The sequence below is a fragment of the Gekko japonicus genome, unplaced genomic scaffold (genome assembly GCF_001447785.1).
Source record: "Gekko japonicus isolate JY-2015 unplaced genomic scaffold, Gekko_japonicus_V1.1 scaffold2261, whole genome shotgun sequence".
NCBI lineage: Eukaryota > Metazoa > Chordata > Lepidosauria > Squamata > Gekkonidae > Gekko > Gekko japonicus.
The window spans coordinates 116,348-137,728 of NW_015175431.1; the positions used below are offsets into that span (position 1 = coordinate 116,348).

General features: G+C 41.3%; 2 protein-coding genes across 5 annotated transcripts in view; one reads left to right on the forward strand and one right to left on the reverse strand.

The window, feature by feature from the left end:
- LOC107122702 (guanylate cyclase 2G-like) overlaps nt 1-19,551 on the reverse strand; it is a 78,939-nt gene extending 59,388 nt beyond the window's left edge. The window contains exons 1-5 of the mRNA XM_015425833.1: nt 19,226-19,551; nt 16,094-16,382; nt 7,912-8,260; nt 4,179-4,288; nt 1,447-1,629 (exon numbers count right to left, since the gene is read on the reverse strand). Of these exons, the coding sequence (XP_015281319.1) occupies nt 1,447-1,629; nt 4,179-4,288; nt 7,912-8,260; nt 16,094-16,382; nt 19,226-19,551 (1,257 nt within the window). The remainder of the gene's footprint in view (nt 1-1,446; nt 1,630-4,178; nt 4,289-7,911; nt 8,261-16,093; nt 16,383-19,225) is intronic.
- Nucleotides 8,857-21,381, forward strand: part of ACSL5 (acyl-CoA synthetase long-chain family member 5) — a 68,565-nt gene continuing 56,040 nt past the window's right edge. Inside the window, exons 1-2 of one of the 4 annotated variants that reach the window (XM_015425836.1) lie at nt 8,857-8,942; nt 11,229-11,388. The gene's annotated coding sequence lies outside the window, so the exon portion shown is untranslated. The other 3 variants (XM_015425835.1, XM_015425838.1, XM_015425837.1) reach the window with 3 other exon arrangements.

A 21,381-nucleotide genomic window follows, 5' to 3' on the forward strand; every position in this document is an offset into this window, starting at 1 on the left:
AATATCTCAAACTATTCTTTCATAAAATGTCCATTTGTAGATTTAATGGTTATGCATCATGAGATAGCCCAAGATATATATCTTGAAGACGCGATTTGACTTTCACTTACTACAGTTTATACTGAAGAACCTGCCCTTTGGGAATAAAACCAAGATGGCTAAAGTTACAGTTTTAAATACATTTATAAATTATGCATTAGGGGGGAGTAGATAGAGAGAACTTCCTCTTCCATAACACCAGACCTCCTGGCACTGAATGAAGTTGATAGGCAATAGGTTCAGGACATGTAAAAGGAAATACCACTTTATGCAGCAAGTAATTCATGGAATTGTGCACAACATCTATGCCACAGGTGTTGTGATTACTGCTAATTCAGATAGCTTTAAAAGGGAATTAGACAAATTCACTGAATTCTGTAAGCCATTAGGACTAAATTGAATCTCCATGGTCAGAGGTATCTCTGAATGGCAGCTGCTAGAGGTATAGCTGTGAAGCCCCCTGTAGGGGCAAGGATGCCCTGTACCCCGGTCTCATTGTCCACCACTGCTCCAAGCTCCAATTTTTTTGAAAAAGCAGCCTCGTGTACTTACTGGACGTTCTTACCTAATGTGAAAAGGTAGCTCTAGGAATCACTGGAGACTCTGTGGAAGTGTCAAAGGGTAGCTCTAGGAATCTAGAACTACCCTTTGTCTCTTCCAGTAAACACTTCCAGTAAGCACATGAGGCTGCATTTTGTTGTTGCTTGCTTGCTTGTTTGTTTTTCAACCCCCCCTGCATTGCTGTGTCCCCCCCTTCCTGCTGGGTGGCATGTTGTTGAACACACTGTGAAACAGGATGTTGGATTAGCTAGATTATTAGTCTGATTCAGCAAATCTACTGTTATGTTATTATGGTAGTATATGAGAGCTTCTATATTATGCCTGTTCACATGCAACCTCTAACAGACCTTGCAATAAAACTATATAGGCCAGTGGTAGAGCTTGGTGTTTCGATCTCATACTATCCTTTTAGGCACATTAATTGTTCATACTGTCCTATAAGATTATTTATGTACAGGTACAGCTTAGGCCTGATTACAGGGGACTTTCTGCTGAAATATGTCTTCGTTGAGTCTATATCCTTATAGTCTATGTAATATAGACAACACAGAAAAATGCAACATATATGCAGGGGTCTATTTTTTGTGGGAGCCCCATCTACTTCTATGCAGTGTATGATCACTGCTACGCATTTATTATGCAAAAACTGAGGAAAGACTACCATGTTGTTAGATACAGAAAATTTTAAAGATTCCTTGTACAAGTCACACCTAGTAGTTTAAATTAGCTCAGTCATTAGTCAAAATGTTTTGCATATTACAGATTTGGTAGCATAAACAACAAGTTGGGCAAGCTTATTTTGCCTGTATTTGGAGTAATACTTCTAAAAAAGGTTGTAAATGATACCTCATTTTGTGAAGAAAGAAAGCTGCCAGATGGATTCCCCTTCAATTTTTCATGGATATCCATCACAAAACTAGAAAAGGTGTTGTATTCTCTGTAAGAACTTAGGGCTATTAGAAATACAGGCTGATAAGCTTCTAGGACACTGCTGTTCTCATTATTCCATATTTCTTTCAAAAAGCTATCCTGAAAGACAAAAGATGGATTAAAGTATAATAAAGTTTCAATATCCACAATGCAGCAAACAACTTTCCACCGTCTGTTTTGTCTAATAAGGATAGAGTACTACAGGTGCCAAAAATCTGCGATCACCTCAAATTCTTGATAACCAACCTACATATTGCTCAGCATGAGGCTTTTTAAGTTTCCTGTCTGATGAGGGAGCTGTTTTCTGAATTTTTAAAAAAGAAATGTGAGAAAACCCAGCCCTCAGAAAATGAATGGTTCCACTGAAGTTTCCTTCTCTGTCCCAGTTTCCAGAAGGGTCAACACTGGAATGGAAAGAAGCAGTGTGGGCCCCTCTTAAAAGTGTGGTGTAGTGGTTAAGTGTGTGGGCTCTAATCTGGGAAAACCGGGTTTGATTCCCCACTCCTCCACTTGCACCTGCTGGATGACCTTGGGCAAGCCATTGTTCTGTCAGAGATGTTCTTGAAAATGAGCAGTTTCTGTCAGAGCTCTCTCAGTCCCACCTACCTCACAGGGTGTCTACTGTCCCTTTTTGTGTGAGGTGTAGATCAGATCTTCACTTTTGACCACCAAGTTCCTATAGAACATTTCTGAAGTACATGAGCTGGAGGAACAGGAATCTCCTTTCTTCTCTTTTCTAGCCCATCACAAATTACAATGGCTGTTTAGATCCAAAAGTAAAAGCACGTACTGGTTGATAAACTGGGGCCCTGGTCACATGGAAAATTTTGGCCCAGGAGAGGGATGGATTGGGGGCGCAGCAAACGGGTGCGATCTCACCGCAACATCTGGGAAGCAGTGCGCACCCGTCCCCAATCCATCCCTAAACCCAGAAAAGCCGCTGCAAAAAAGAACCTCATACAGAGGAGGAATTACCTGACGCACCGCAGCAAGTGTGGCCGTGGAATTGCCGCCATGCCCGTCGTCCGGAGCAATCCAGGCTCCCAGCCAAACTGTGTAGTTTGGCAGCCTCGCTCTCCCTTCAGTAGCTCCCCCCCCCGGCATCTGATCGTTCCAGGGAGGAACTGCGTGGCGGCTCAGGGGATCTATGTGATCCCGCCGCCGCATGTTTCTTTTGGTGCGGCTTTAAAAAGCCGCACTTTGGCCGTATTCCCCCCCCCCCAGTGTTGCAGGAGCCTGGGATGGTTTTCTGTGGTATAATCATGTTCTATTGTTTGAGCTAATCACTTTATTCATTTGACTTTTATCGAACTTTCTATACAAGGAATACACAGGGCACTATACAATAATAAACTGAACACAATTTCCATTAAAAAGCAAGAATTCATCATTAATATCTAAAAGCAGAAAGTGCACTATTACAATCAATACAGAAGGCTAAAAATATTTTTAAAGGATAAAAACAAAATACAGTATAGGAGGCTAAATGAAAACAGTATATAAAATATTAAAATGTCACATATTAATATTCAAAAAAGTTCACAAAACTTCTCCAAGGACAGTTGTGTATGCTTTACTTAGTGTCCTACAAACACCTTTCTTATTGCACATCTTGTTCTTTCGCTTTTGAGATTTTCCTTATTATTACAATAGTACTCAGCTCTTCCTCTATGGAACTCAAAGGTGCATTTATGGTTCTCCACCTTACAATATAACATTTAACTTCAAAACAATCTGTGAGGTAGGTTAGGCTGCCTGGCCAAAGTTTACTAAGGTCGCAATCACACGGACAATTAGCTGCTCCATAGGCGCGAATGCTGGGAGGATTTAAAGGACACAATCAGACACAAACATCTGGGAAGCACCCCGCACCCTTTGGCAACCCATTTTGTTCTGCTGCAGAAGCGGAGTAAAAAGACACCAGGGAAAGTCCGGTAACAAATGGGTTGCTACAGGCCACAGATGGACTTTCCCCTGTATGATCGCTCCAGCGCACTCCCATGGCATTGAGATGGTTGGATCAGGCCATCCCGACTCTGTGCCGTCCCCCCCCCATCTCAGTTTGTGCATCATCGCACACTGAATAGGGATCCCTCAGTGCGGAGATGCAAATCATCGATCCCTCATTGAAGCGCACTGGAAACACACAGCAAAAAAACCCCCACCTCACCCCTGGTTGCATCTGATCACACAGTGGCGGGCTGTGCCCACAGCTTCCAAGGACTGTGTAATCGCACAACTGTGGGTCAAATTCCTACGGAGCAAATAGCCTTGCTTCACCCTCACTTTATCTTGTGCATGTAACCGCCACCCTAGTAAACTTCATGGCTGAATAGGCATTTGAGATCATATCTTGCCAGTAGAACCACAACTGGGGGAGGGCTAGCAAGATAAAATTCTGAGGGCCCTGCTCACTCCGGGGGCCCATGAAAGTGGGGAAATTGTGACTTTTAAAACATGATGTCTAGTTTTGGTCTAGGTGGTTTGAGAAGTCCCTCCAGGAAATCTTCGTCTGGGAACCTACAGTGGTTTAATCCAGCTGCATGTCAAAATTGCCCTCAAATTCTTTCTAGGCATACAGATCAATCATTCATATTTTTAATTCTTTAAATCAAGAAATCAAGAAATATGGCTTCAAAGCTACTGACCTCAAATTGCTGTAGTACAAAGAATACATATGGTCCACTGGCCATACCCAATTCTTTGGCCTGTAATAAAATGGACCTTGCATCCAAAGAGCTGCAGATTAAAATAATAACTGCAAAAGAAAAGTTGAAATTAATATCCATTTCATCTGAAAAATCAGCATACAAAACCATTCAGAATGAGTGAAACAATAGTAGCTAAAACAATTGTTAAAGATAGATGGGCATAATTTATTAGAGTGAGCTTGGTGTAGTGGTTAAGGGCAGGAGACTCTAATCTGGAGAGTTCGGTTTGATTCCCCACTCCTTCACATGAAGCTAGCTGGATGACTTTGGGTCAGTCACAGCTCCCTCAGCACTCTCTCAGCTCCATCTACCTCACAGGGTCTCTGTTGTGGGGAGAGGAAGGGAAGGAGATTGTAAGCCTTTCTGAGACTTCTTTGGGTAGTGAAGAGTGGGGTATAAAAACCATCTCTTCTTCTTCTTCTAACATGAAATAATAAGGGGACATGTGGGCGGCCATCAGTGAGACCAATTTCCCACAAGCCGCTGCTCCGCGCTTGCTTTTCCCTTTGCCCCAATCCTACATGTCTATTTCATACTATGTGCTGCACAGCAGCATTTTGCCCCGCAGCTTCTCCCGATTTCCTCCGTGTCTACTCAATCCTGTTTTTTGAGGATTGAGTAGATGCGGTGGAAATCGGGCAAAGATGTGGGGCAAAATGCCACCGCGCAGCACAAAGTGTGAAATTGACACGTACGATTGGGGCAAAGGAAAGAGCGAGCACGGAGCAGCAGCTTGTGGGAAATTGGTCTGATGGAAAACCCAGAACTGACATCACCATCTCTTGAAATCACTAGAAACTCTGTGGTAAAACTATAGAGTTTACAGCAATTCCTAGAAAAAACTTCTGTCACTTATGAATTTTCCCTGGAAGTGATGTCAAAAATGTCCCAATAGGCATTTTTTTAAATATATATATATATCCTTTACCACTCTGAGGAATTTCAGGAACTGTTCACTAACTGTTTCAGGAACTGTTCACTAACTTTTTTTCCTGTTATTTCAGACGGAACCGTTCCCTGTCGGAATATATTTACCTGTTCACACAGAAACACTTCTGTCCCATTCGGGAAGCATGCCTGAAGCGTTGTTCACTCAAACTGCTTTCCACCAGTCTTCAATCCCTTCTACTGCTTCTGAAGCACTATGGGGTGCTGTATAAAATGCCCTGTAGTGCTTCCTGCGATAACAGGTCTTTTCACGCCCTTTTTCTCCCTGTGCACGATCGATCATCCTCTTTTTGTTTTGAATGTTCTATTGGGAGTGCTATGGTGCTGAATCAGGACTACAAAGCAACACCATAGCCCCATTGAGATGCCTGGACTCCATTTAGATACACTGACGTTCACTACTGCTTCTCAGCATGGATTTTAAAAGGTAATTTTGGGGCAGACGTTGTATTTATCATGTCTGTTTAAAGATTAAATCACTGGAAATAGCAATAAGCACAAACGTACCAGCACAGCATGAAAAAGGAGGAGGGGCTTTACTAGTTTGGGCTTTGATTAAAAAGCACCAGAATAGCCTCCTACCCAGCAGTTTTCAGAAATTCCAGGCTCTATTAATTTCAAAGTAACCAATGCCTCTTTGATTCCAATATTTAATAACTAATGCTAGATGAATGCTATTGATGGACATTCTTTTCCATTAAAAGACACAAAGGCAGAAAAGAAAGTGGTCTGCAAAGGGCATGCATTTACCACTTCAAGCATGTCTAGAGAGGCAGCATACAAAGTACTTGATTGTACAGCTTGTTTAAGTGGAAGATCAGGGGCATAAGTGAATGGTAAGATAGATGTGTGGTCGATTTTTAAAAAGTTTGCTTTAGAGGAAGTGTAGACTGAGGCACATACACACAAGCACACACAGTCCATGGTTTGTGGGAGTTAAGGAAGGAAGGAAAGTGTCCCGCCGCGGGCTCCTCCACGGCCTTATAGGTCGCTATGGCGGGACTGACATGGCACGCGCCGAGCTATCCACGAGTCCCGGGCTACAAAGACCCCGGGGCCACAATTTTGGCAGCCGACGGAGACGGCGAGGTGGGTGGTTCTGAGGGCTCCCGAGAACCCAGACCCCTCCCGCAGCGTCCACGGAGCTTCAGGAGAGGCGCAGAAGAGAAGGGGCGGGAGGAAAGGTCCAGTCTGAACCGCGTTCCACAGCTACGGAAGGGGGAGGGAAGAGCCAGGTTGAAAGAAAGAGCCAGTTGGAGGGTCCCCGGCTTACCCCTGAAAGTTGTAGCCGACGAGAACGCTGGAGTGAGTATCGACATCTCTGCCGGAAGTAGGCACTCCCTTACAAGCCCCGTTCCAGGCTAGAAATGCTGAGTATACAGGGGGCGGGACCATAGAAGGGGAAACTCTATGTGATAGGAGATCACGGTGATGGGCAGGTGGGATAGCCTATAGGTTTAGGGATCACAGAAAGGGGTGGCACTAAGGGAGGGGGAAAGATATAAAAGACAGGAAATGGAAGAGTGCCGGGGAGGAATTCAGAACTGATCTCCTAGCCAATACAGAGAGAACGTGAAAAGGTGATCACTCTGAGGAAGGTGTCTGGGGTGTGGCGCAACCTCAAGCACTTCCAAATCTGAGGCACTTGCTTCCTCGTTAAAACCCCAACACGGCTACTGGTTATTCCGGACCTGGGGGCAACCCTGAGCATAACAGAAAGCTTCCTGGGTTTCAAAACTGTCCGGTCCCCTCCCTCGTGCTTGACCTCTGTATCCAGTGAGCTCCTTGTTTCCAAGGGACAGCAGTAGCAGACATCAGTGTATCTAAATGGAGTCCAGGCATCTCAATGGTCGCTATGGCTCTGATTTTTAGTCTTGCTTCAGTGCCATAGCGCTCCCAATAGAATGTTTTTTAGGGGAAAAAACCTCTCAGGGAGATCATGTGTGTGGGGGGAAATGACGGGAAAAGAAAGCGGCGCAGTTTGAAATGACAAACCATTTCAGAGACGGCTCCTTACCAGAAGGGAAAGGCTGTGTGAAACAGCCGTCCCTGTACCGGTTTATTCCATGACGGTACAATAATGGTTTAAAAAGGGTAATGTGAAATTCCTCTCTGAGTAGTGGTAGGAAATGGGAGCCAGGAAGGATCCTCTGCCCCTGACAGGGGCCTGGCAACAAGTGTTCCCTCTAAGCTGAGTTAGTGTGAGCCAGCTCACAGTTTTTTAGCCTCCGGCTCACACCTTTTTGCCTTCGCTCAGGAAGGGATGGCTCCAGAGCAGACTAATGGATGCAGTGGCCCGATCGCTCACTCACAATTTTAAGGCCAGTAGCTCACAAAGTAGAATTTTTGCTCACAAGACTCCACGACTTAGAGGGAGCATTGCTGGCAACCCTGACCATATAAACTATATGTTGTTCCAAACCTTTTGGAAATTTTTTACAGTTATTACACTGATCCTTCAGAAAAGAACCAAATCCAGCATACTTACTTTGTATTACAAATATGCTAATAAACAACTTTACATTCTAATGCTGTGAACTTTAGTTTATTTCCTAATGCATGATGTCTTCTGAAGTGGCTGCTACTGCTTATTTTTAGAAACAAGATCACTGAGTAAATTTATTTATTTAATGACAGTCACATATCCCTTTTTCTTGAAAGACCTCAGAACTTGCCTTTAAATACAACTATTTGAACTCTAGTTGTTTGTTTTTTAACTTACTTCTGGCAACAGATGATATATAGTTGAGGTTTTTCTCATGGAGGCTTTGATCTTTTGTATTGTATCTCACCTTAGCAGTGATTGTAAAATTCATTTTGAGTTGGTTTTCTACAGATGCCCACAGTTCTTCTGTTTCAGCCCAAGTGAAAACATCACTTGAGTTTCCAAAGAGACCCACGTATCTCCATCCAAAATACTGGAGAGTTTTACACAGTACTTCCCCCACCCTCTCCAGAGGGGAGACAAGATTGATGTAAGTATCATAAAGAAATGAGTTGTCCAGCTTGGCAGTGTAGCCAACAAATCCAAACATGGGAATATTCCACTGAGAAGCTAGCAAACCGGTAACCTAGGTGGGAAAAATAGAAAGAATCGTGGAAATGTGTAGCATTTTTACTCAGAAAGTAATATTTTTCATTAAGTTAGTGTTGATTCATTTACTTCAATATTAAATCTTATTTGAATTTATTTAGAAACAATTAACTGAAATGACATGCAGTTTCACATGTGCAAATGTGTTTCATTTCAGGTAGCATGCATATTCTAGTATGCAAGCATGTGTATACCTACTTAACCAGTGTACTTGGGGAGCATGCAGAGAAGTGTATTCTGTTCCTACCAACATAAATGCTACTTAAGCACTGCTATATCAGTATGGGGGAGGAACTACATAGTTCTTGCCACCAAAAGATCTGACTACTTGACTGCTGTATCTATCCACAAAGAAAACAATACACATTTCATAAGCATAAAGCAATGTGTTAGCTTTATGATTCACTTTTGGAGGAGCTTTCTCGCACCCTCTCTTCGCTGAGCTAGACAATTACTTGGTTGTTGTGCAACTGAAATGATTGAAATCAACGTGCTATACCTGCCAGTCTTGGGATTGTATAATACTTAAGTTGTGAATTGTTGCCTAAGTCAGTTTCCTGTAGCTTCCTTAGTACGTACCTTGATATGTCCATGTGCACAAAAGGAAATCTTAGTCTTAAGGAAGCGGCAGACCCACTGACTTGTCAACTGGCTCTGTGGTGAGTGCTTATTTTCCAAAGTTTTATTCTATTTTTATGGTACTCCACAGCTGCATCCATTACTCACTTTAACAAATGAATGTAGCAAAGGGGATGTGTTCCTCAAACAGTGCCTATTCATGGACTACAGGCTGTTTAGAGTTCTAAGGGTAAACATAGCATAGCAGATCTATGTTGCTCACTATTGTGTGGAGGGCTGTTCACATTCACAGCTTCACTTCGGCATCCCTAGATGAGCTTTTCTTCCCTATCCCGATCAGGACTGCATTGATAGAATGTATAATTTAAAGGCATTCCTACATTCCTGTTTATTAGGTAACTGTTCTAAGAAACTAGGAATTTATGGACATGCCCTAAAGTCATGTGATATTTGTTCTAGCAAAAAGGCTGGAAATACTGTATAAATGTCTCTTCCTATTTAAATTGTTTGAACCATTCCTAATCCCATTCATCTCTGTCTGAATACCCAGCTACATTACAGTATGGAATGTTTTGTGTTGCAAACGTTTCACTTCCTAAGTAGTGAGAAGTTCCAGAGACTGCATTAACAAGTTTAGTTTCCTTTGGATGAGAGAGTACTGGAGGCAGAACAGTGAAAACTGCATCAGAGCCTGCAAAGCAACAACACCTTTCCAGTCAGATGAATTCCAGCTCAGACCTCACATCTCTCTCCTTCTGATTGTGTCCCAGACTGCTTCTGGCAACCCTCCCCTCCATCCACCACTGGTGGTCAGGGAGGAACTGGCAGTCCTGTGTTCCAGTGCTGCCTCTCTGTCCTTCCAAATTCTGATAATGCATTCCTACAGCTGGAGAGAGATTACAGGGAATGAAGGGCCTCTTTGGTGAACTCCCTGATCGCTAATCAGGCAAAAGTATAAGAGGCAGTAATGCTAACTTGACAGCCAAGCTCATAACAATATTTTCAAGAAAAAGGGTATCTCTAGTCTGGATGGTAGATACTTTCTATGTTTGGCTGGGGGAAACAATACTGGATGGATCTGTTGATATCCTCGTAGTACTGTTTGCACAGCATGTATTTGTTTTTGATAGGTTTGAGGTAAGCTAAACTTTCTGGAACATGGAAGAAGCTTTCACTTATCTCACTGGTCTATTTGAAATGTCTTCAATCCAGTTTTATTATTCAAGATGCTATCTGTAAAACCACCCCTTCTTCACTGTTGCCACCTACAATCTCTAAACTCAAATTGTTTAGGTATTCCAGATTGTGTCACCTCCTCAACACACCCAAATGGATGTTATTCTTCCTACTTAGCAGCTCGCAGATCTAGGCAGAGAACTGGCTAAAGAAGCAGAATCTAATGGACAATTTCAGTTCCTGAAGGGGCTAATATAACTGGGCCTGATGCCCACCATGGGGGAGGGGGCAGGATTCCAAAGGCTGGAAATCAATAGACCCAAGTAAAGGACAGTCAGAGAATACAAGAATAAGAAGAGATTTACACCCCACCCTTCACTACCCAAAGGAGTCTCAGAGTGGCTTACAATCTCCCTGCCCTTCCTCTCCCCACAACAGACACCCTGTGAGGTAGGTGGGGCTGAGAGAGCTCTCTTGAGAACTGCCCTTGAGAGAACAGCTCTGAAAGAATTTATGACTAACCCAAGGTCACACCAGCAGCTGCATGTAGAGGAGTGGGGAATCAAACCTTGTTCTCCCAGATTAGAGTCTACGCTCCTAACCACTACACCAAACTGGCTTTATAAATAAGATCTATCTGTGGCTTCACAAGATGAACAAATGGCAGTTCAGTTTCAGTCTGTGCTGTTGGCAGTGCTGGATTAGTCAATATGCTAAATACTCTGTAGAATGTGGCTTCAGCAGTGTCCGTATTCCAAACAACAAGACAACTTAATATTCTGATATCTTGTTTAGTAGACATCCAAGGTGGCTATGATCTCTGTGCTACTTGAAATGATACACTTTGTGGGGTAAAGTGTAAGACAGGGGTCAGGTAGGCCTTGAAAAATATTCAGAAATTTCTATTGGTACAGAATGCTATAGCCAGGATGTTGACTGGAGTAGGTCATAGGGACCATATCACTTCAGGAGCAGGGGTCCATCAGTGGCTATTAGCCACAATATATAGCTGGAACACTATGTCTGGGGCAGTGATGCTCTGTATTCATGGTGCTGGGGAGCAACAGTGGAAGGGCTTCTGGAGTTCTGGTCCTGCTGGTGGACCTCCTGATGGTACCTGGGTTTTGGCCACTGTGTGACAGAGTGTTGGACTGGATGGACCATTGGCTTCTCTTTATGTTCTTATGCAGGTGTGGGCCCATCCACACTGGGTCGAGTTTGTTTCTGGACTTAGTTCAAAGTGCTGCTGTTGACCTATCTGGCTAAGGACCAGCGTACCTGATGGACAACCTACTCCCTTACAAACCTACTCATCTGCTACAGTCATATTCCAAGGCCTTCTGAGATTAGGTGGGTGGCAACCTAGGAGAGGGCCTTCTTGGTCACGGCACCAAAACTCAGGAACTCTTTCCAAGGAAGACTCCTCTGTCCCCTTCTGTTGTCATCGTCCACCATCAGGTGAAGACTATTTTTTTACGGGGGAAGTCTGGCATTTCCTCAGTGATCCCTGCTTTATACCCCAGTGATCCCTACTTTCTACCCTACTTTTAATTGGGGTTTTTTGTATGTGTACAACTTGGTTTTCATTGTTTTAATGATGTGTTTTTGTTTAGTTTTAATGGTTTTGAAGAACTGTTTTTATTGTTTGTTAGCCACTTTGGTGGCCTAATGAGAATAGAAAGGTAGAGTATAGATATAAATATTCATATCCTTCTAGTCAGCTCTTATCCTGGTTAAGGTTGTAGATTTTTCATAAGGCTGTGAGATCTGTATGTGATCCATTTTATTTCCTGGACCTCAGACATTTCTTTCTGGAATAATTGACTAGAGTTTACCTGAAATGTTGTAACTACAAATGTAACTGAAAGTTGTGAATAACTCATAAACCATCAATGGATGCTTTGGAAGGTGGACTCTGGCATTGTACCCCACTGAGGTACAATGAGGAAGATATGCCTCATAAGGGATGAATTGGTTTGAAAGTTTTACCTGTGTGGGTTGAGCAGCTATGTTACTGGCAATGGAGAGGTACAGTAAACTTTTATTACCATAGGAGGGTGTTGCTTCCACAGATATAAAGGTTACAACTAAAGAAGATAGGAATAGAGAGGAGAAAGTTCTGTTGTGTTGCCTGAAGGTTAGAGAAACAAAGATATTCTTCTGAAACTGGTGAGTGGCTGGAGAGAAAATGTCCTTTGGGGTTTTGTCAAATATTAGATTTCTTTCTTTGCTGGAAATCCATGTACAGTTATGCTAGAGTTGGTGTGAATACTGTGAGGTAGTTGGAATAGGTGTTACCTGTGACTGAATTTATGTTTTTGTTTGAAGAACAAAAAGCCCTTTTCAGACAATCAAAAAGCAGGTAGATTCAACACATGGAGCAGAGGGTCAGGACCACTGTGACAGTCTCTAAGCTAAATCTCCATATATCAATCAGCTAGGGTTTCCAGGCAAGTCCTGGCAACCAGCAGGAGAACTTACCAGCGGCAATGGCCCTTGCCAGCAATATAACTACATCACTCCCTGTGTGACCAGAAGTGACATTGATGTATCACTGGGGGTTACCACGGACATTCTGGCATTTGGACAAAACTCTACGGCTAAACCCAGCCAGGGGGAATGGCAAGACTACAATCAGATCCATAGGCTGATCAGCCCCTATAGTCAGTGCACAGGCTGGAGACCGGACCTGTTGCCACATTCTTTCCCTGTTCACTGTTCAAAGTGTTAGAGAAATTGTAGAGAGATGGTAAAAATATTGTGTGTTCACATATGCTTTTCCAAATAGTAGTGTCGTGTTATGCTGCTTGCATTAAAATGCTTATTCTGTGGTAATATTCTGATGTGGGAAACCCTTGGTATAGAATGATACAAAGTAGTCTCTATCTTATTCTCCATGGTATTCTATAAATTAAAGACAATGGATATTTTAAAAACTGTCGAAAACCAATGCATTGCTCAATACTAGTTATCTAGAGTAACAATTATTGTTATGGCACTGTCCTGAAGAGAAATCTTCTCAGTTGGGGATGATCCCAGGCATCAGCTACAGAGCAGTCCTAAACAGTTACACTATTCTAAGTCCATTGACTTCAACTAGATAGCATTATTAAACATATGGTCCAAAACAGTCAATGCAAGATATTTTAGAGAATGAGGAACAAAATCCTATAATGTCTTCACCACTTTCAAATACCACTTTTAGCTGAGTGGCACCTCTAAAACAGCATTAATATTAATGATTCAAAGGCTGTTAAACAGGAAAAGTGCCATCCTCCTGTCAAATGTCTCGTAAGTTTGAATGATTCATGTAGTGCTAGTATCGTTCATGAAAAAAAAATGCTAGAAGTCCCAGTTACCAAATCAATGTGGTCTCTTTACAAGACAGCCACCTGGAGCTGTATCTATTACTTTAAGAGAAAATACTTCTCTACATTGTTCCAAAATGCTCTACCATTCGTACACTGCCTTTTAAAACTAATCAAACTTTACAAAATTCAAAATGTTGGATATGCGGTCAGTATAGAACTGACTTTATTACTGATGGGATTGCTAGTGGTACTACAAGTGGAGTTATTACTGATGGGATTGCTTGGAAAGGCCCACAAGGCGCACAACATGTATACACACTCTGTCCCTATCCTCTGCCCATCAGATGAGCAAAAACAGTATGCCCAAGTAGTCAATGTCCAGGAAAGTTTGATACTGGCAGAAAGAACTTCATGCATTCTTTTACACAGAACTGCTTCCTACACTCATAGGGTGCAACCTGGGAAGACAGTCTCTCCCTGGTATTTATGCTTTCAAACTGGTTCTGCCCCATCATTCTCCTAGCATAGGTTATACACATGTGGGTGGATTATCATACATATCTTGTTGCCACAGGACCTAATTCAATTGAGTTGCATTCTTGTCACTAATTTTCTTAAACCCATAACACTTTCAGGGTGAAAGTTACACAACTGGGGGTTTGGGATTGAAGTCTGGATGAAATAATTAACTATGCTTGAGTCCTTCATGCTAACCAAGGCCTTCTTTCTAATCAGCTTTTGTCATTTCATGGGTGTTCTTATAAATAGGTAGCAAGTGTCAGGTGTATGCAAAGTGATGGTATTGGCCAATCCACTTCTGAGGAAATAACTCCATCTTTCACCATCTTGCCCTTGATCATCTTTGTGGATTACCTATGAAATGTTCACAGAGACCTTTTTGTTTGTTTGCTGAATACTATTACCCAGATGGGTCTTTCTGTTGATACGGGGTAGCCCAAGTAATTCTCCATCACTCTGTCTTGTGAGATCGAACTCTCAGGGCATGGTTAAGTGTAATAGCATTGATGAGTTTTTAACAGGATATAAAGCAGAGTATAAAACTAGAGGTGCATGAGACCTCGGGAAACAGCTCTTCGATGATATTTTGCAGCTGGTTTCCTCAGCAACCTTTTACTGATTTCCTTTGGGCACTCCTAATAGGCAAGCAGCATATACTGAGGATGAGGTACTAAGGAACATGGATTTGCATTCGGTCTGAAAGATCTATGTTGTACAGGCTTGCATTAGTAGCAGCAGCACTGAACTAGAGAGTTCACTTATTTATTAATTAAAATATTTCTATCCTGCCTTTCTCCATAGCTCAACGTGGCTTAAAATACTTAATATCCCCCAATAACCCTCCTCTAAGAAAAAACATATCAATATCTCATCTCCCATATTCCAAGACTAAGCCATAACAATGACAATAGGTTGTAGCCTCAGCACCAAGATCTGGTCTTTTCACTGTGTGAATGCCAGCTTTCAAAGACTAGAGGGGGAAAAGAGTGAGTAACATCAGTGCAATACCTGTGAGACAAAAAATGGAAATGTAGTGAGAACATGAACCAGTTTGATTATCAAAGCAGAGAAAAACCTCCTTATGGGAAGCAGCCTAGGTACAATTCAGACACCCCTTTAGCCCTAGGTTCAGACATCCTGTAGCAGTGATCTGTTCATATGCATGTTTACGTTGTGAAGCTGTTACATATAGCCTCCATCCACACACTAAATTCAGCATGGTGATCTGTGAAAGCCAACAGGTGTCCACACTGGGCTTAACCATGAGACTGGAGACTGTGACTGCTATTCACTGAGGTAAAATTTTAACAGCAGCTACTGCATTCCTCCAAATACATTTTTGAAAGATGCATCATAGATTTCAGTAGGACAGGCAGCAAAGAGATTTCAAGGTTCAAAGGTCCACAGTTAGATATTAGATTTCCAAAAATAACCAGTTTGCATGTGTGGGTTTAAAGCATAATAAATATAGCAATGCATACAGAAGTATTGAATGGGTTTTATTCGCTCTGGTGTAGAACTAATAAGTCAGCTTGCAGTACAGATACTGTTGAGACATTATCAGTGTTGTCTGAGTTACAGTGGATGTTGGGAGGAAAGTTTTCCTCAGTGTGCCCCTGATTGCAGCACCTTTGGAACAGCTAATTTTCTGAGGTGAACTCCAGTCATGTAATGAAATCTAGAACCTGCTTTTAAAAGATGAACCTAAACTCATTTCTTTGATTTTGAGGACAGAAATATGGCTTTGTTTCAAATTAAAAAGTAAGGTAAGGTCCTGGAAAAAGAGAGAACCGACAAAGGAATAACCAAAGAGATCAGGGAATGCTTAGTGGTATCCTACGTTTTCTCCTGCTGGGAGACAAGACAAATTAACTGGACAATGGGTAGTTGCTGGTACTTTTTCTATTAGATTATTTCAAGGCAGTTATATATATCTTAATGGATATTAGCTAGGCTGATTTTATGCTTGGGACTCCTGAATCTATTTGACCTATATTCTTTCTTTTGAAGTATCTAACATAGATTACGCTACACAAAAATTATTAATGTAATGATATCTGCATCACTAGCAGCCCTGTACCATTATGAAGAAAAAAATCTTGAGCAAGGCCATTAGCCCATATAGAACTATAGATGTGAAAGTAATCTAAAGGCAGCTGCACATTAAAGAAAATGTTCAGTTTAAAAGCCGACACAATTGACAAAAAGAAGAATTCATACTCTACCTCAGCTGCTTCTGAGCAAACAGGTCCAAACAAAGCAGAGATGTGTTCCTTTTGGTATTGGTTGATGAAAGACTGAAGGGATTTCTTGGCCTCGCAGCCACAGTCAGCATAAACAAACTCCAAGCTGTAGTTGCCTATGTAAGATGGATCCCTGTTGACTCTGTCAATGGCAATTTGGAGGGCTGCATTTAACCTTTGGGCACTAAGAGGATGGGAAATATTCCAAGGAGCTTGAAAGGCCACTACAAGTTTGGACATTTCAAGGTCACCTACTCTATTAGTGGCATAACTTGCAAAAGAAAACAAGATCACTGAGCCAGAGCAAATGCAAAAGAAATTCTGTGTGTGCTTGCTTATGTACTGCTGCATCTTTGTAAGGAAGCAGTTGTTGGAAGTTGCAGAGTTTCATTATCCTTTCTTACACTGCTGCTTCTTATACTACTCCTTCAGATGACAGTAGCAACACCTTTGCCCAGGGTGTGACATTCATCAAACAATTCTAATTAACAGAATTCTTTATCACCATCAGCGCTTTTACATTAATCCTTTCAACAGAATTTTCGTCCTTGGATGAATGATATATCATAGGCCTGCTCAAATATTTTGCACAAATAATGGTCATTGCTGCCTTTCCTTGGTTAGCCTTTTTTGTGAGTTTATTGAACTAACTGGTGATATTTAGATGAGTGTTTGCACAGTGTGCTTATAGTATTTCAAGAAAAGTGTCAGGGTATTATTATGACAAATGAAATCTAGAATCAACTTGGTATTATCTTGAAAACAATAACTTGCTTTGTGACTTGAGCAAGAATTGAGTGCTACTGTGCAGTGGGTGACCTACATCTGGGGCAATAGTTCTTTTAAAACATATGGATCTCATGTTTCAGAATCTGCAAAAAACATGAGGTTTGCATGGACAGAATACCTCTGCTTGCACTTTCTTTCTTTTCTATTACTGTTCATTTGAATCAGTGGGCCTGAACAGCCACTGAGAGTTTATGTTTAAACCACTAATGGAAAGCTACCCACATAATGGAATTTCCTCAACAGATTATGATAGGGTTAATGCAGTTATTTTAGAATGTTTCTGTGTTTCTATAATGGCTGCCAAAAATCTAGCAACCCTATGTAACCCCTCCATTTACACTGTTGCCTAGAGGTTTCAGCAGTTAGAGAAGCAGAATCCTTACTAAGTAGGGGGGGAAATCAGCTCCTGTCTAAATTTTTAAAATTCAGGGCTGGTTAAAAGTATGTAGTCAATGGATTCAATGTGATTAAGGTCACAATTACACGTTCTCTCTGAATACAGAATACCAGTGTATCTACCTGTCAAGACTGCAGATGGTAAAGTTTTAAGACACACCAACATAAAGGTGCATCTATATTTAGGATACGTTAAATCACAAAAATACATTGGGATGCTAACTGGTTAGGGGAATGCCAACCATGAAGGTTGAACCAACTGTTCTTGACTTTATTATAATCCAGATGTTTCAGATGAATTTCAATCAGATGTCTTAGCTCATCAAGATTTACTCTCCCCATCAATTCTATTGAAATCCCTAGGCATATTAGCTTATCATTTACCAATTTATTCCAGCTGCTCTTATGATTGTTCAATTTAATAAGACCAAGCAGAATTCACTCTGGATCTGAATGCAGGATCTTTAACTTTAAATTAAATTTCCTGCTCCATGCCCTACCTCTGAAGAGAGACTTCACCCACTTCAGCTCTAGAAAAATGCTAACCACACATTTTCCCCCCCAGTATACTACAAAGAAAGTTAATTAGTAGTTGATCGATACCTTCAGTAACAGCTTCTATCCATACACCAGCCGCATATAACAAATGTATCAAAATATAATGGGGAAATTTCCGGTGTAGGCTAAGAACTTCAATTATAGTTATTTATGAACTTGTGAAATCTTTATACATATGTTATCACATAGCTGGGAATCATAGGAGGGAGTCAGCTCCACTCACTGAAAGTACTGTTTGTACTAGGAATGAAATGTGGGGCCCGGCTCCTTTAAATGATCTGTGACTTTCCTCAGAGCTATGCATTATGAGTGTAAAATATATTATTGTTACCAGCACCGTTTGTTATTGAAAATTATATAAATAGTGATGAGTGTTGTTTGAAACAGGATAGTGTATCTTAATATATTCATTATATAATTGTTACAGTGGTTTCAAATTGCCCTTTGACTACGGGCTTGCGTAAGGATTGACTTTGAATTATTTGAAATGATCAGATAAAGGTTTCTAATAAGGATATTACATTGGCTACATTAATTGTTGATGGTAATAGTGTTTCCAAATTTTTTGTCTTTTTTAGCATATAACAAATGGCCAGCTACCTTAGAGTTAAATATTCTGAGCACTGAAGGGAAATATTGTCTCCCGAGACATAAAATAATCTAGTGATTGTTTTCTCAATACTGTCTGCTGCTCTTATTACCAATGTCACATGAGTTTTCCATGAAAAATCAGCGTTGAACAATACCTCAACTATTTAAACTGATTGACTTGTTGCACGGGCAGACCAACCCCAGTTCATTTGTAATTCCTACCTTTCTGTTTTCTACTAAAAATAACCACCTTAGACTTTGTTAAATTGATTACCAAACCTTCCCTACAGCAGTTTTTAGAAAATAGACAGTTAAATTTATGCAGACCCACTATGAATTTAAACAGCAAGACAGTGTCATTCGCATACAGGAGAACTGGCAATTTCACTGATGCAAGTGGCAATTGATTGAATAACAGAGGGGCCAAAATGTATCCCTGCTTAACGCCTTTATCTAGCAAGACAGGATCTGTCAGTTCTCCTGAAGGGCTGCACCTAACTTGGGCTGTTAGATGGTCATAAAGTTGACAAATAAGAAATAAAAGACATTCATCCATAGACAGTTTTCTCAATATTGCCCATAGTTTATCTCTAGGTATAGTATCAAAAGTGTTTCTAAGATTCATGAAGACTGCACTTAATGATCCCTTTTTATTGCTAGTATATTTATCAATAATAAACTGTAGAAAATGGCAGTGATCAATTGCACTCACTCCCCTCTGGAAGCCAGATTGTTCTTTCCATAAGACTGCATTGTTTTATAACCAATTTACCAACTTGCCATACAGCATATAATTTATCCACAATTGACAACAGGCTAATAAGGCCGTAATTACTGGGTTCTGATGGATCTCCTTTCTTGTGTATTGGTGCAATGATAGCATGACGCCAAATCCTAGGCATTATACTTTTATCATTAACTTGTGTAAAAACTGGCACTAAAACTTCTGCCCGCCTAGTTGGGTTTGATTTACATAATTCAAGGGAGACCATATCATGGCCAAGAGCTTTACCTGATTTCATTTGTATTATTAAAGTTCTAATTTCTTCAACTGAAACAGGAAGCCACACATTGGTGTCAGAAGATAAAGACTGCACCCACTCCATTCTGTCCTTGTCCTTTTTGAAGTCAGGCCTCCAGAACTGCACACAATACTCCAGGTGCAGCCTGACCAATCTGGTGTACAGCAGGACTATGAAATCTTCGATTTGGATGTTATGCCTCTGAGGATGCACCCAAGATCTCATTAGCCTATTTTGTAGCTGCCTCACACTGGCTATTCATATTTAACTTATGGTCCACCCGTACCCCAAGATCTTGTTCATACACACTGCTACCCAGAAGTGTATCTCCCATGCAGTATGTGTGTTCCTCATTTTTGTTACCTAGATATAGAACTTGGCACTTATCCTTGTTAAATTGCATCTTGTTCACACTTTTCCAGTGTTTTTGGATCTCACTGAATTCTATCTCTATCTGCTGATGTGTTTGCTACTCATCTCAATTTGGTGTCATCTGCCAATTTAATGAGTAGCCCCTCCACACCTTCATTTATAAAATTATTGAAAATATTGGGCCCAGAACGAAGCTCTGTGGCACCCCACTGGACAGACCTCCCTCCATTCAGATGAAATGCCATTGACAACTACTCTTTGAGTGTAGTTTTCCAATCAGTTCCCTATCCACCTAACTATCCTAGAGTCCAGTCCACAGTTCTCTAGTTTACCCATCAGAACATCATGTGGAACCTGTCAAAAGCTTTACTGAAATCCAGCTTTACTGAAATGTATCTCTTTTTTAAACTCAATACTTGTTATTATTTTCTCCAAAAAGTGGGATATGAAAGGAAAGAAGGGGTGAAGGAAAGTATCGATTCATCAAGTTTATCAAATGTTATCAATTGTTACATACAACAAGTAAAGTCAGATGTATAAAAGAATAAACAAGAACTTTCCGAAAGTTAATGATAAACTATTAACAATAAAATGATGACATCTTTAACAGTTGAGCAAACTTCTACACTAAAATTAAATCTTTGTAAAAACCTGAATATTATCTTAGTTGTTTGTCTAAATCTAAATTTTATTCTTGCTAATTATATTTATCTATTTATTTGATTTATATCCCACCCTAAAGGCTGATGGAATCTCTCCCTTATAATAATTGAATAGCAACGTTCTATTTCGCAACATTCTAAATTTGGCCTCCTTAGTGTTAGGCCGGAAGAACTGCCACTCAGAAGACACTGGCTGGGTTGACTGGCTGCTTTGTGCAGTCCCGCCCAGCGTTCCAAGGTCATTTGCATATGGAAGCTGATTGGACCTCACTCCATTCCACACCTCAAACTCACCCCCCCCCCGCAAGGCAGTTGGCATTTTCAGTTGCATAACATACCTCATAGGGGAGAGGAGAATGATGTCAGCTGCTCCCTAGGCAGAGGCTGGGGGGGGGGGTTTGTAAAACTTAAGACAGACAGGCAGATAAAGGTTGGCTGATGGTTGCCAGGAAAGGACATAGGGTTGCCAACTCCAGGTTGTAAACTTCCAGGATATTTTAGGGATGAAGCCTGCTGAGGGTGGGATCTGAGGAGGAAGAGGGGGACCTCAGACAGATACAATGCCATACTGCCCACACTCCAGACAAGCTGTTGCCAGTCTCCAGGTGACAGCTGGAGAGATCTTAAAGCTTTGGTGCTACTTCAAAGTGTTGCAATTTATCAACAGAGTAGTGTTTTGGAAAATCTTTAGGAATTGTTTGGTGCATTTACGATGGGGCTCCTGGGGAACTATTGTTGCCAATCTTGGCCCAGCAGCCATCAAACCATTCTCTTCAACCCCCTGCTGTGCAGCTGACTTCCCCCTAGGGTTGCCAATCTCCAGGTGGGACCTGGAGATCTCCCACTGTTACAATTGATCTCCAGATGACAGAGATCAGTT